General features: G+C 51.0%; 5 protein-coding genes across 5 annotated transcripts; 3 read left to right on the top strand and 2 right to left on the bottom strand.

The window, feature by feature from the left end:
• Positions 1-1,004: 1,004 nt before the first annotated feature.
• LRP88_04205 (alkaline-phosphatase-like protein) lies at positions 1,005-3,530 on the top strand (the record flags this gene model as incomplete). Its single annotated transcript, XM_083240782.1, has 1 exon — positions 1,005-3,530. The coding sequence occupies one exon, from the start codon at positions 1,005-1,007 to the stop codon at positions 3,528-3,530; it is 2,526 nt and encodes an 841-aa protein (XP_083104072.1).
• A 1,609-nt stretch (positions 3,531-5,139) lies between these two features.
• Positions 5,140-6,267, bottom strand: LRP88_04204 (uncharacterized protein; the record flags this gene model as incomplete). The annotated part of the gene is made up of 1 exon (XM_083240781.1): positions 5,140-6,267. One exon carries the CDS (start codon positions 6,265-6,267, stop codon positions 5,140-5,142), a length of 1,128 nt encoding a protein of 375 aa, XP_083104071.1.
• Positions 6,268-7,859: 1,592 nt separating this feature from the next.
• LRP88_04203 (uncharacterized protein) lies at positions 7,860-9,533 on the top strand (the record flags this gene model as incomplete). The annotated part of the gene is made up of 1 exon (XM_083240780.1): positions 7,860-9,533. One exon carries the CDS (start codon positions 7,860-7,862, stop codon positions 9,531-9,533), a length of 1,674 nt encoding a protein of 557 aa, XP_083104070.1.
• Positions 9,534-12,762: 3,229 nt separating this feature from the next.
• LRP88_04202 (uncharacterized protein) lies at positions 12,763-13,686 on the top strand (the record flags this gene model as incomplete). The annotated part of the gene is made up of 1 exon (XM_083240779.1): positions 12,763-13,686. One exon carries the CDS (start codon positions 12,763-12,765, stop codon positions 13,684-13,686), a length of 924 nt encoding a protein of 307 aa, XP_083104069.1.
• A 230-nt stretch (positions 13,687-13,916) lies between these two features.
• LRP88_04201 (glycosyl hydrolase) lies at positions 13,917-15,088 on the bottom strand (the record flags this gene model as incomplete). Its single annotated transcript, XM_083240778.1, has 4 exons — positions 13,917-14,431; positions 14,492-14,531; positions 14,585-14,915; positions 14,973-15,088. The coding sequence occupies 4 exons, from the start codon at positions 15,086-15,088 to the stop codon at positions 13,917-13,919; spliced, it is 1,002 nt and encodes a 333-aa protein (XP_083104068.1).
• Between the last annotated feature and the right edge of the window lie 37 nt (positions 15,089-15,125).

The following is a 15,125-nucleotide window of genomic DNA, read 5'->3' as shown; positions in this document are numbered from 1 at the left end:
CCAGGATAGGGCTGTCACCATGTTTCAGACACTGATTTCTTCAACGGTGGGTAAGCAGCCATCGCTCCGCAAGCATCTCACGGGGAGCGACGTGCAGCAGAGCTGAACTACCGACCGTCTCACAGAAAGAAGCTCAGACTGGATGCTCATCTTGCCCGAAATATCCCCTCATTCGAGCTCGTGCCGCCCCTTGCAGATCAGGGCCTTGAATGTCACTGAGCCGGGGAGAGACCTTGTTCAGAGGCTTGGCAGAGTCTAGACCCCACGCTGCCCCTGCTAGACAGACCAGCCTTGACCATTCACGGCTAGATTCCGCTCATGATGCAACCGCCGGTCCAATCAAGCAACGCGCACTGTCTCGTGTCTTGGGTCCTTAACCGGTTAGCGATTGGGATTTGCAAGGACGTCGAGACCCACGGACCCCTTTTCCATCTCATGAGTCGATACGGTAAACGAAAATGGGTCTTTTGTGCTTCCTCAGTGGCGCAGCCGTACCACCTGGAACTGCTTGGGCAACACAGGTTGATGAGCTGTTACGCGAGATCCAATAGGGGAAACTGGGTGAGTGGTCCACTGATGATTCCAATCTGCCACCGTTGTTGATGCTTGTAGGGCTCTTTCGGCACGACCAGCCGCGACTGGTTAGGACCCTTAAGTGGCGTTGGATCGGGTCCTCTCGTTTCATGCTGGCGCACGGCATATTGGCTAGCGGAGTGTTGAGCGGAGAATCTGCCAAATGAACTGGACTGGACCTGGGCCCCCTTAACGCGTGCAGTCGGCCAACAGGCCCCAGGCAGGCGATCAGAGCCTAGAATGACCCCTAATCGCTTCTCCAGAAAGGCCTAACGCGGCACCGCCAACGCCTGGCGCGAAACCAGGCTCTGGGGTTGAGAGATATTTATCATCGTCGAGCGCCCAGTCCTCTCTTCTTTCCCCCGTTTCCCGTCCTGGAATTCCCCTCACGCGACCAATCGACTTGTCTCGAAGGGTTCCGTCCAGCCAAGATGAATCGAAAACCAGGATGGATCGGGCTTCTTGTCTCACGCCTCGCCAACCGGAGGTTTGTCTTTGCCCTTGCCGTCTTGGCTGTCTGCGGTGCCAAGGGCGCACATCTCCACAACCATCGCTTTTCAGTGGCTCCAAAGCGCATGGTGCTCTTCTTCTTTTCCTTCTTCACTCAAGACATATTACTACTACTCCTCATCAGGCTTCTGCTTAGCCACTGGACACCCAGCTCACCGGGCAGGCTACGAATACTCATTTCAGCTCTTACCACCGTTTTAATATCCTACAATGTTTCACTCGGCATCGTGTCCGTCTCATTTTACCTTGTCGCAGGATCCGAGATTCACTGGCGCAACATCGGCTTTGTTGCTGACCCGGCGGCGAGGACTGTTCTTCTCTCAGGGCTCATGACCTTTATTGTGGTTGTGGCCCTTGCCATTTTTGCGAGCGCGGTACTTCAAGGTGCCTGCTATGGGCTCTTTGGATGGGGAGCCGACATTGTCAACTGGCCATTCTCCTGCATTGGACGGAAACTGAGTCGCGTTCAAGGTGGCTACTATCAACTTCCTCAACACAACGGTCACCGCTACACCAAGGACGACGACGAGAAGAGCTCCGGAGTAAGCGTTAAATACAGCGAGAAGCCCAAGTCATCATCACTTTCACGACCCCCGCTGAGAACCAAGTGCCTCTGGCGCGCCTTGCCGTACATCGTCGTCTCCATTCTCCTCACAGCTCTTTTCATTCTCTCATTCTTGAGACCCAAAGATTCTTCCCTGATTTTCCTGTCATGGACCAGCGGTCTTTTGCCCTTTGTCGACTTTGCATCGACATCACCATTCCTGGACGACCTACCCTCTTACTATGGAAACGGCATCCAGCGCAGCTGGGACACACGAACAGCCCTTATCAAGTCATCACCGTGCCCCTGGATGCCAAAGGACTCGCCACTTGCCGGTTTCGAAGATTGGTATACCGACGAGACGCACTATAGCGCAGCTGCCGACCCGCTCAAGATATCGAATCTCGATGAGCCCTTACTGAAAGAGCTACGGGGAAAGCTGAAGGACATCTCGATTCGACACGTTGTGATCATCCTGTTGGAGAGTACCAGAAGCGATGTTTTCCCCATCAAGAAGGATGGCTTGATTTGGAACCGGTTCGCCGACACATGGCCAGATGGCAAACTCCCTCTAGAGGTTCAGGACAAGATGGCCAGTCTCACGCCGACTGCCAACTTCATCACGGGTGACTATGACGACGGATTTGAACACGAAGAGAAAAAGAAACGTGGTGGAATTCGCTTCACCAATGCTCACACTGCTGGAACATACACACTCAAGAGCATGGTTGGTACAGTTTGCGGCGTGGCGCCTCTGGTTGGTGACTTCAACCTTGAATACAGCCATCATATCTATCAGCCCTGTCTTCCTCATGTTTTTGAGGCCCTGAACAAGGCGGGAGACTCAAAGACGGAGCCGAATGACAAGGAATCGAGCTGGAAGTCTTATTATTTCCAGGCCGCCACCCTCGATTATGATAACCAAAACAGCCTGATGGCCGCTATGGGCTTCCCCAAAGAACATACCATCGGCCGAGAGTACCTTCGAAGCCCGGCTGCAAAGCATGGCCCTGTCACGCTTCCCAACATCAACGAATTCGCTTTCGAGGAGGACCCCCTTGAAGACTACATCCGCGATATTTTTGTCGACGCCGGCAAAACAAACGACCGAGTCTTTCTTACTCACCTCACGAGCACCAGCCACCACCGCTTCCACTTGCCAGCAACCGAAAAGTACACCCAAATGGCCAAGGGCCTTGACATGATGTCCCGTTATATCAACACGGAGGGCTACGACGACAGATGGATCCGCAAGATCCTCAACCTACTTGACGAACAAGGAGTTGCCAACGAAACGTTGGTCATGTTCCTCGGAGATCACGGTGTCTCCCTCCCCGAAAACAACTTTGCCTCCCCATACTACAACCCTAATATCGGTGTTGATCACGTTCCTCTGGTTCTCTCCCACCCTCAACTACCAGCTTTCGACTCACACGGCGCTGTCCAATCCTCTCAAGTTCTACCTACGATCCTCGATATGCTTCTTGAAACTGGATCCTTGAGCGAAGAGAGCCAAAAAGCTGCCGCGGATCTCATCCGCAACTACGAAGGGCAGTCTCTTTTGCGGGAACTGAATGTGGTCAATGATCGTACTGGCCAAGGGCAATGGCAATTCACTGTCACCAACCCAGGCCGAGCCATGCTCACCGTCCGTGACGCCCGTTATCCCGAACGACATCTCGTCGTGCCTGTCATCGAGAACGTCGAGTGGCGATTAAGCAACCTCACATCTGATCCTCACGAGCTCAACTCGGTACAAAACTTTGACTTCGTGTCATTTTTGCAAGGCGTGGAAGAGATGCATGGCCGAGAGTGGGCAGAATGGGTCGAGGAGGGCGCTTTTATAACTCGGTGGTTCGTCAAGGAGAATAGCAAACGCTGGCGTTTCGATCACAAGGGCTAAGAAAAGCGGGCAAGACTAGGTTCTGTTGACCACATATGTAATGTTTTAATGCCTGTTGTGTTTTTTGTATCTTTAGCATATGGTAGAGGGCAGTTTTGTACATAACTTAGAGCGACTGCTCCGGAGGGAGCTCGAATGCATATTATGAGATTAAAGTTACCAGTCATACCACTCACTAATGATGTCTCGGGCTGTTTTTGAGTGAGGACCTTTAAAATATCCCCATGGTTTCTCCGTCCCAGGTTCGGGTTTACCGGCTATAAAAGTTCAGTCCCAGGGGGTTTTCTGGAGGCTAGTGTTGCACACACTTTGTCTGAGTCTTGAATATTATAGTCTTCGTTACTGAAACTCTGCAGTCAAACTAGAGTTGGTGTCATTGCTCTAGCAAGGAGAATTGACGTTTAGACAATTGTTTCCCTTCTGAGCCTACCTTTAGACATGTTCAAAGTGATGCTATTTTCAGAAGTGTAAGACAACCTGATCTGAATCTTGTATGAGTCCTTCATTTAATGCACAGATGCGCATGATCTAGTTGAAACTAACACTTCTTCTTCATGTTCTCCGATCGATGTGTTTACTATCGTGTTCTTTTATATTGTGTCTGACGGAGACGTCATTGGGAAACAAGAATACCCGATGCAGGCGTGTTAAGTGCGCACTCGCTTTGCTCCGCCAGGCAAATCGAAACCACTTCCTCGTCGATAAGACTGCATAACATCTATCCGACTCTGAGTGGATTATCAATCTACGGCTTTGAGTCTCACTAGGCATAGAAAATGCAGAATGTAACTGTGATGAAGTGGTTTATTGCTGAAGCCTCCAGTATGGAGTCAAGCAAGACAAACACTCGTCGATGATGGTCTAATTTGATATTGTGTTTTTTGATGTAGTTGAAACCCCGCCCTTGATGGGATAACTGAGCCAGAAGACCGATGACGGTCTAAGTATGAGAGAAATTCTCTAGACTTACTCGCCTCCAGAGATTTTAAATATCCTGGCCTGCCGTTCAGAACGCGGGAAAAGGAGAGGAGTCGATGCCAGAGAGCTGGGGGTCTTTACCGCAGCGACAGTATTACGGCACTGACAATTGCAATGAGCTGGAGAAAGAAAAAAGCACAAATAAATCACGCCTGAACATAAATAAATATCCCTCGATGTGAATGAATAGTGTTCCAACAAGCCTGCGTACTAGCTACTATACTGGACGACCATGGTTGTTCAGCAATTATCGTGAGATGTTCACGGCAGCTTGAGGGAATGTAAATAGCTCAGAGCAACTTGTAAAATGTTAATGGGTATCAGAGCATGCTTTCATTTTGCCACAAGCATCGAAAAGTTGAGGGGTGAGAGAGAGAGGGGGGGAGAGAGAAGAACATGTGGATTAAGCGTTGATGGCTTGAGCTAGCATACTCTTGCCTTTACTACTAGCTTACTCCTGAGATATCACTAGCATCATGTAGGTTTGTTCACACGACACCAGGCAAAGGAGATTTGAGGTTTGTACAAAATGAAAACAGTGTGGGTATTGACTTGATGTATGCTACAACCAACTTCTCCAAAGCACCTATTGCCTGCTAAACAGTAATTGCGCCCAAACTTCTCCAAGCTACTATCTTTGCGCTCCTCGCAAAGCGGATATCGATTCTGAACTCCTCACCGAACTCGTGGCGGTGATCATCATTGGGACAATCCCTTCCTCCCTCTGTCGCATATCAAACTCCTTTAGGAAGGTGTATACACTTCCAAGCGGCATGTACTCTAGCAAATGCCGTAAATGATCAGGGAACATGTCAGCTCCATGATCCTTAATGTCTTCGTTGACGCGGTTGAGCCGTAATATCTGCATCCATGACACAATGTCGTCGCCTAATAGGAAAGCTGGGAATCTCGCCATGGTCATATCGTCCAGCATCCATGTGTTCCGGAAGTATGGCCGGTTGAGAAACTCTGAAATGGCCTTGTAGCTGGGCACCTCGCGCGGGTCGGTAATACCCTCTGGGATATCACTCAGGTGCGCAACAGGGCCCATCCATTGTAGTGTAGGGGCGTAGTTTTCTGGGTGAAGCTCACGGTCACCTGGCTCGCCAAAAGTGAGGGGCATGCACTTATCCCATGCTCGGATGATCTCGATGGCGAGATCTGAAGTAGAGTCTTTGGGTCCAAGCCATCCAACCACCATCTTGGCATGTCGGTAAGCTCGCGCCATATGAGATCGTCGCTCTGCTTCCTCACGTGTATCTCTTCTGTTGATGCACAAAGTGTCAAGCCATATGCGCAGAGGTGGCCTAGCCCCTTTTGAGGGCTCGGCAAATGCGCTGCGAACACCCCTGAAGAGAGATCGAAGCCAGCTTGGAGCCTTCTTGGGTGGAGGTGGAGGTGGAAGAGGTGCTTCGTATCTTTTCTCCTCTCGAAGATCTGATGAAGAGGAACATGGAGTTGGTGGTGAAGGGGCCAGGAAAACGGCTCGGACGTAACGTAGTGCCTGGGCGACGTTGGCGGGCAAGACGACCCTGGTCCCATTCACTTGGATGGCCTCGGTGACATTGATGTCACCGAAGAGCGAGGAAAGGCCAATAAAGTCGGAGGAGTCGCTAAGTCGTTCATGTACCAGGCGACATACAAGGCGCTCATTGATGTTGCCAGTCGAAGCCGGATGCAGCTCAAGCAGCCGGACCTCAGTCCCGGATGGATCGAGCGAGCGATAGGGAACTAAAGATAGGCCTTCGAGAGACGGCATCTTGGCCGATGCTGCATAGTGTTAATGCAGGTCTAGCTCTGCTTGTGCATGAACTTCAAAAGTTCAAAGTGTTGGATGGCGAAGGGCGGCAGTTGGATGTTTTTGTCTGCTGCTCTGAAGATTGGAGCGGCACTTGTATTCCTCCCCTTCTTCTGATCTGGGATACGACGGGGCATGCAGAGAGGATCATGCCCCATGTCCCAAGCTATGCCAGGGTCAGACTTGACAAGGGAGGATCTGCGACAGAGATTGCATGATTTGGAATGCCCCGTACGGCGCTGAGTTCTTTAGCTTCGCTTATGACTGCCCTACTGAGTGCGAGACCCGGCGCTGAGGACCCATATCGGCGAACATGCCTGTCGGCAGTTGGAGATGGCAGCTGTGTCTCGGGAGAGGCGCCAAGCTTGCAGGCTCGCCCAACATTTACCCGAGCTCAAGTGTCAGCACTTTGTCATTTGACAACTGATTTGATTTGACCAAGGAATGCTTGGCTAAGCGTTTGGGATCATTGTATAAGAGATGGTCTGTGTAAGGGTGCAGATAGGCTCAATCTCGATGGCCTCTCACCGCTCAGACGAGGTATAAACGCATCCGGACCAGCAGGCTCAAGTAGGCCAAGTGGCGATACCAGGCCACTTTAAGTGCCTGCCTGAGTGCATTTCTGGCTCCTCTCGCTTGGGCTGTGGACCTCGTGACGTGTTCGTTTCTGTTCTACCGAAAGTGAGTTAGGCCATTTCTCGCTTATCGCCAGGTTAGTCTGTGGTGATCGTTTCCATTCCAAGTCTGTATTCCGTGACCTGGTTTTGATCCTAAGTCGCGGTGTGTTGAACCCTGATATGACCTTATCCTGACTTTTGTTTCGCCGATAGAGTTGATCCGTCTTTGTCCAGCTCCGAGAGGCTGTAAGTCTAGTAGTGGTCTGGATCTAGGTCTGGATCTGGACGACAGCAGCCACTTTCTACTTACTGCACCGCACTGAGCCAATCTCCCGGGTCCTAGTTTTCGCTTACAGCTCAAGGATTTCTCGTTTACTCTTCCAGTGGCAAGGCTGGTTCATGATATCGCGCAAAACTGACGACGTCGCAACACTATCTAGGGGGCCTGGCCCAGGAGCCACATCCCAGCCTAGCCTCGGCCATCGTGGGTCTGTCACTGGGACAAGACGGCATGTTCTTGGCCGAGATAGAACCATCAACAGGACGCTATTCAGGTTACCCGGTCACGGAAGCGTTGACAGGTAGAGCGTGATTGGCCCCGGCCCCGGACCAGCGTGGAGTGCGACGAGGCTCGGCAAGCAAACTCAAGCCCAAGACAGAAGTGATAGGCAATGCCAAAGAACTGGTCTGTCGACATAGCATCAAATGTGGTATCAAGTTCGGGGTTGTTGGTGCATGGAGACCATGATCTTGCAGAGTGGCCGCGTACTGACCTGCGTCGGCAACTGCGGAGCTGCCAACAAATGCTCTGTTTAACAGCGCATTTGAGAGAGCATAATGTCATGACCCTGATGATATAAAGAGCAGGGAGGATCCAACGCTCGGACTCCCGTCGTAGCAATTCACTACCCATAAACTTTCACGCCGTCGATCGAAATGACCGTCCCCTGCTGTCCATCCCGGCCTCGGCAAGGTTACTGGGGCCAGTTTTCCCTCAAAGGGCTAAACATCAAAGTCAAATCCCCCAAGAAACAGTCTTTTCCAGAAGAACCGGCAGGCATTCCCCTGTATTTCTGGGGCAAGGGCTTCCGAAGCCGTCTCGGGAGGCTGCTAGGCCGTAAGCCAAGACACCCCGTTCACGCCGGTTACTCGGAAGCGAGATGTCTTGTCGGTGACGGCAAGGTGGCTGACCTGGAAGCCCTGTCGCATCAGGCTGTCGACTTGGTTGCCCGAGTCTTTGCCGATGTCGAACAAACTTCAGAAGACTCAACCCTGGACAAAGAAGGATCATTGTCCACTTCAGGACCAGAGCCCTCGGTGGTCCACCTCCAGTTGTCTCCCGATCTTCAGCGCTGGAAAGAAGATCAGCATGGGGCCGGAAACATTCTGCCACCAAAGGGGACTGGCCTGAGCAAGGCTTCGGAGGAAACCTTGAAGCTGTTTGGGGCAGAGAACTGGCCTGAAGCCATGAAGACGAACAATGCCCTGTTTGGCTGTGGCATCGCTAGCCTGCTCATGGGTGCTGCTGATCCGTCAACCATGTTCTCCAACTACGTGACTGACATGGCTTTTTACTACGAACATGGCTACAACTATGTCTTTCCCTCTCTTGAACAGATGTATCAGAAAGGCCTTGCAGACCCGCATGCCTTGGGCACCATGGGCGGACGTGAGAGACGAGACGCCGTCCGCGTGGGCATGAGATACATCCAAGGCAAAATTGCACTCGAGACGAGGCACAAGGCGCGCTTGACAACCCAGTCAGCACGCCTCGACCGACGCTCGGCACAGATCATCTCCCTTTCCGAGAGTAGCCTCCTCGGAATGGCCGCCGAGGCCATAGCGCGGGGTTTCGATGCCGGTGCCGTTATGGCGGACCTGGTCTTTAGCTCGCCAGGTACCGATGTCGTCGACGTGGGATGCGACCTTGTCAACTCGGAGGTCATGAACTCGTTCCTGAATGTCGCAGACGTGACAGACACAGGCATCGTGAGCGAAGACGTTCTGCGAAGAGTTTACGATGCCTACGCTGCGGTTGGAGCTAGGATGTTGACTCAGAGGTGGCATGAACCTGTGGCTAGAATGTGTGCTGCGCTGTACACATGGCACATTCAAAACGATCGGCATTTCTTTTTCCGGCGAGCGCTTCTTGGCTGGCCCAAAGCCCGCAAGGCACCTGCTCGACCCCAGTTGGAGGCGGATTTCGACGAGGTCTTTGACAAGGAATACTACACAACAGGTTTCAGCAGGCCTCTGGACCCCAAGTTTGCATGCAACGGCGATGACACATGCAATCATGTGGAGCACTTCCTTGACACCAACCAACAAGAGCCGTTACTTCGAGACCTCTGGTGGTTCCTTGTTACAGGCCCACTCGAGTATGTTAGAGGAGGCAAGGTTGACGAAGAGCAGGAGAAGAAGTTTGTCGAGGGCTCAAGGCTTTGCATGGCCAAACTATTCTCCCGAGGGCCTGTGTTAGAGATGGTATGGGTGATTGCTCATGCAAACCATCACGCCTGGCAGGTAAACTACCTGTTTGAGGCAGCCATGTTTGGTAGCATTCTTGACGGTGGTACATTGATTGGCAAGCTTGATAGGAAAGAGATATAGGAACAGCACGATACCTTATCACATGAGGTCCAATTCAGAATAGGAAACAAGATGCACACTGTTCTCTTTCTCACCGCTTTTGAGAGCGCCCTAGGCATAACATTCTTGCTCACCAACGTGCCCAAGAAGAGACATTCAGAAGATGAGATAACCCTGAGTCTTGATAGTCGCATTGGTATATTATTTACCCTATCCCTTCTACTTTCGGAGCGAATAGATCAAGGCGACTCAACTGAAGAGGGATAGCTGTCGCCATCATCAACCAAAGGTTGTTTGACAAAGGGAGGTAGTCGATGGTATCTGACGAGCTTTGCGGATACATGGAGGAAGGCCATATCTCTAGTCACCCACAAATGAAGTGAGAGTTTCCCCCACACTCAGGCTGACAGCTCAGCACGGTGGTGTTGGGCCAACTCTTTGTAAGGTTTCTTGAGGTGTGCCTCCACTAGTTTGTCGACAATCCTAGAGTTCAGCATTTTCGACGTCCACCACATGTTACTGTACTTTTGGGCTGGGCAAGTTCTTTGGTATCTTCCGGGCCTGATGCTGGGAGCGATGTCGGACTGCCTAACGATAAGTATCCGAACCGGCTTGAAATGCAACATGGCAGGCTCCCGACTTTTGGTACGCTTATCCATACCCACGGCCACTACCTGATTTTATCAAACTGTAGGAAGTGACGAGCAGTAGTGCAAAGAAGACACAAATGCAAGTGACTAGCACAGCCGAGTACTTGGTCTGGTCTTCTTCGGATAGAAGGCTGAGGTCTTTAGTCCATGGAGGCAACGCAATTGATCCTCCTTGCACTAGCCAAGCAAATGTAAAGATCGTGATGACGATTGCCGTGAATGCGAATAACCAAATGTCGTGAAGAACCCGTATAGCATGACGGGAGACGTGCCGATCCATCTTGGCCATCAAGGTGATCGGGGTCTGTATGAACGCCTCGGGTTGAAACCATGGAGTGGGTTTTAAACAGAAAGATAAAGGGATTTAAAACCGAGGGAATGTAGCAGCAAGTTATACTCGAGCGTTTACCGTTGCAAGCCTTGTACAACATGCGGCTCCTTGAGCTGAAGCAATCGAATGCATCGGCTGTGGGGCATTTGCGAAGCTGACCATCTGGAGCAGCGAATCAATCCTGTGCTCGGGAGCCCCGGATCTTACTTGCTACTGTCTATTTAGGATCCGAGCTGACGGTTGGTCGGTGCTGGGCCCGTCGGCTGACGCTGGCCAACGGAGAATGATTCATAACAGAAAGAGGAAATATGGAGCGCCCGGTTGGTCATTGGGAATATTCTGTCTTGCCGTATAGCAACATTGTAGCTGAAATGTATAAAATAGATATGTAGCAGGGGATTACGTCGAGATTTATTTTATTCACCAGCCAGCTTGTCCAGGATCGGATTTCAGGATGACTAGACACAGTGGCTCAAGCTAATAAAGAGTATTCACTGTATAGCCCAGTTATGAGCTAAGTTAGAGAGAAAAAGAGAAATAATATTAAAGCTTTGGATATTTCACTTAGTTACCTCTAGGATTTTTCTTATATTTATTTACTATATTTAAGGACCATTTTGCGTCAGAAACTACGTGGGGACGCTTAATTTAGTATCTCATGTTTTTGTACTAGTGACTACTTATGATATGCACAATCTTGATTTTATTCTAAGAACCAAAGCTCAGGCTACTGGCGCTTAAGAGTGCTGGCCACGAGGATTCGAGAATGGCCTTGAGCGAGGAGACAACCTGGACTAACTGGCGAGCAACACTCCATTTAGTCCCTTGAGGCTTGGCCACCCCATTGTCTGGCGGCTCGCAACTGGGCCCTCCGTAACTTGGCGTAGCATGCCCTGCACAGACCTTGGTCTTCTTGTGTATTGTTCCCTGAGGGCCTCGGCCTAAAACACTTGACACACGAGGTCTTGCGATCTCTGGGAGTGTCGGAGGTAATCGGGATGGTATTCTGGCCACTGGCGGGGTGTGGATTGGCGGGACTCGGGTTGGCGGGACTCAGCGGGTTGCTGAGCATGTCAAAGTCGCTGGCTGTAAACTCGATATCTGGTAATGGCGAGGTCGCAGCTAACAGATCCAAATCGAAACCCTCGAAGTAAGAAATGGTTTCTTGGGCGACTCCTGAGTCGTGTATCAGAGGGATATTGGGGACCGCGGCCATAGTCAACGCATTCGGAGACGTGGAAGCTGGCTGAACGTTGGGTGTGTTGGAAACTGTCTGGGCACCCGTGAAGGTGTTGCTGGGCGGCTGTGGAAGGTCTGGTTGAGAAACTTGAGGGAGAGTCGGTCTCGGGGACATGACTTGCAGGCGGATATTCAAACGCTTCCGGAATCTACGACGCTGTACCTGGTTAGCCATGACGATCGGATAGGCCAGTATTCTAAGACGTACACTGATGTTGTCTTGATTCCGACAAGGCAGACATGCTGCAACAATCCCCTTGTACGGGGCCAAAGCAGTGAACTGACTGCGTGGCTTCTAGCGACCACATCTGCGACACTCGAGGTCATCGGTGGCGTTTGATGGGGGTTGGCGGCTACCGTTCGGAGGTGACGAGGCAGGTGGGTCTGACGAGGCCGAGTTCGAAATAGCCATGGATGCAATGCTGGAGACTTTGAAGGTGTATTTTACGGTAGCACAATGCCAAGCCAAAAATGCTTCCAATGCAAGTAGTTCGTGGAGAAATGATGCGGGCGCAAGGAAAAGTGATGAGATGGAAGAGATGGTGCTTGGTACCTACCAAGGCAGGATGAGATCTAAGGTCACGTGCCTTCCTTCCTCCTGCGTCTCGGTATCCGTGTGATGGGAATGCCCTAGAAATATACCTGCCATATCTTTCTCTAAGGATAATTACAAGGTAAAATGAAAATAACAAGAAAATAAATAAGAAAAAGTCTAACATTTTAGAAAATTATAACAATTTAGTCCCAAGTTTTGCGAAGAGTTAGAAGCGGACCGACATTTGTCAAAGCGACAGTTTAGCCTAAATGTCAAGGATAACTACCTAGCTAATTAGAAGCCTTCAACAACGGCGACAGACAAGGCACCCGTGGGATGTGGATCATGGCTCGGCTGCTTCTTTGCCGAGGCCGAACAGCCCCCTCGTTAACGAACAGTCAAGTCGGCATGACATTAGGTGTGAGGGACAAAGCAACAACTGAGCTCTCAAACACAACAAACCCCCTTAAACACCCCCATCTAGACTCTCAAATCATGCCGATGCTTGACCCGTCCGCGATCGATGTCGACTTTGGGTCACCACGATTTCGCGGTGTGATTGACGAAATCGGCACCCCAGTCTCGACTCCCGACTTTTCGGCGTATTGGCTTCGTCGGAGCCAAGGGGATGCGCCTGGCGAGACAGGGTGGAAGAACAAAACACTTTTGTGGATACATGGAGGCGCCTATATCCACGGTACTCCGTTTTGGATGTTTTCCACCTTGTTTAGGCTAACTGAGCTAATGGCCGACAAACATGTTCGTCTTGACATCTTGTCCCTTCACTACACACTTGCACCCGACGCTGTCTTCCCGCAACAGCAAACCGAAGCTGTCGCAGCATACCGTTATCTCGTCGAGAGACAAAACATCAGTCCTGAAGATATCATTGTGGGCGGTGAATCAGCTGGTGCTCATCTCGCTGTCGCATGTCTACTTGGCATCATCCGCCAGGGTCTACCTCGACCAGCTGCTTCCATTCTCTTGTGTCCCTGGATTAACCTCACCAACACGGGTGCCTCTTTCGAACGCAACAAGAACCTGGATGTTACCGATAAGCCGCGACTGGACAGTGCGGCTGCCTTGGCCATGGGAAGCAATGGCGGTGAGCTGGCGAACTTTAGCGTACCTCAACCAAGAAGTTGGAGTTGGGGCGATGTGCTACCAGCTCGCACTTGGGTAAATGTGGGATCCTACGATCTATTTGTCGACGACGTTGTTACCTTTTGCGAGAACGCAGCGACAGAGGGAGCCGATATAAAGTGGGAGATTACTGAGGCAAAGACTCATGGCTGGCAGGCTAGGGCTGACTACGAGGGCTCTGGACCATACTATATGTTGGAAACAGATGAGAATGTGCCAGAAGGACTGCTCCCTGGCAGTGTCAGCGTCACGAATGGCCTACTTCAAGTGATTTAGAATAAAGAGTTCGGATTTAGCAGCGTGTTCTAATTCACGTGGCGACTTATGTGGCGACTTGTGAGGCGACTTGTGAGGCGAAAGTGTGTCACAGTTCAGAGACGTACAAACGTGTAAGTGGAGGCCAAGAGATAGATGTAGTAGAGGGTAGGTTTGCCTAATATAGCTCAGAGTGTCCAGGCATATCTCGTGGTTGGCGTCAGTCTTGCCTCGGTCGCATTACATCCTCCTTACTCTCCTGAAGGGGCCTTAATCTCAACACCAACAGGAAGAGGCTCCCCAAGGTCAATCTGGTCATCCTTCCAGTTGACAGGTTGAATAAAGGTCTTTCGAGTACTGCCGCAACCATCATTGGCATTCAGATTGGCGTGGAAGACTTGCCAATCCTCCGTGCCGTCGGGACTCTTAAAGAATGTATTATGAGCTGGTCCATAAAGACCATTCATGGTCTGAAATATTGGTTCCGGAGACTTGGTCCATGATTTAGGATCCAGCGGGTCAGCTCCGGCGGTGAACTTCATGACACCGAGCTTGTAGGCTGGTGTGTTGCAAGAGTCGGCTGAGTAGACCACATAAATGGTGCCGGCAGGGGATATAATGCCATACGGCCCCTCAAGCACGGCAGAATCCTCTTGCTCCCAGTCGAACTCGGGAGCTGCTATCATAGTCGCATTTCCACAAGTGGTTGGCGAAAGGAGTTCGGCGATCCAGAGGGATGCTCCGTCAGGGCTTTCGGGGCCATCAACTGCCGAGAACTGGGATTGTCCGTGAGCATAACGTAACGCATATATTCAAGGTTGAGAACTTACCAGAAAATACGTAGTGCCTTCAATATCGAAGAGGGTCTGGCGTCCTTGATTAGAAGGTGTCTATGGATGCGAATGGGTTTGTCACATACCGCATCAAGCATACCAGCGTTATAATTAGGAGGCAAAACAGGATCCGAGATTTTGTAATCAGCAGAGAGAGGGTTCTCAGTGCCACCTTCCAGCGCGTATACCCTCAAGGACGGCAACACGATGCCCCAGTCGGAATTACACAAGCTTGCCGAAAAGTAGACGTACCAACGATTGCCAACCTTGTGCATCTCCGGAGCCCAAAAGTTACATGCTCTAGCCGGGTTTGACCTATCGGACCATATGACGTGGGATTCTGCCGTTTTCAGGCCCTCGATTGTAGAGGCTGCCGTAATGCGAACATCAGTCCAAGTTGTAGAAGTCAGATAGTACCTTGAAGGACTTAGCAAACAGTCGAAACGTCATGGATTCAATAATATAGAGTCTTACATTCCATCATGATAGGTGATATGGGGATCACTGCCGGTCTTGATGGGATTCGTAAAACCAGAGGCAAGGCATGACCACAGGCCAACAAGAGCCGAGATGGTTGAAAAGACGTGCATGGCGTGTTCTGAACTGTTGAAGTTGATCTTGCAAACA

The sequence above is a fragment of the Fusarium phalaenopsidis genome, assembly GCF_050370095.1.
Source record: "Fusarium phalaenopsidis strain FUZ10S chromosome Unknown contig_32288, whole genome shotgun sequence".
NCBI lineage: Eukaryota > Fungi > Ascomycota > Sordariomycetes > Hypocreales > Nectriaceae > Fusarium > Fusarium phalaenopsidis.
Note: the sequence above shows the minus strand (reverse complement) of the source record. Positions and strands in the feature narration are given on the sequence as shown.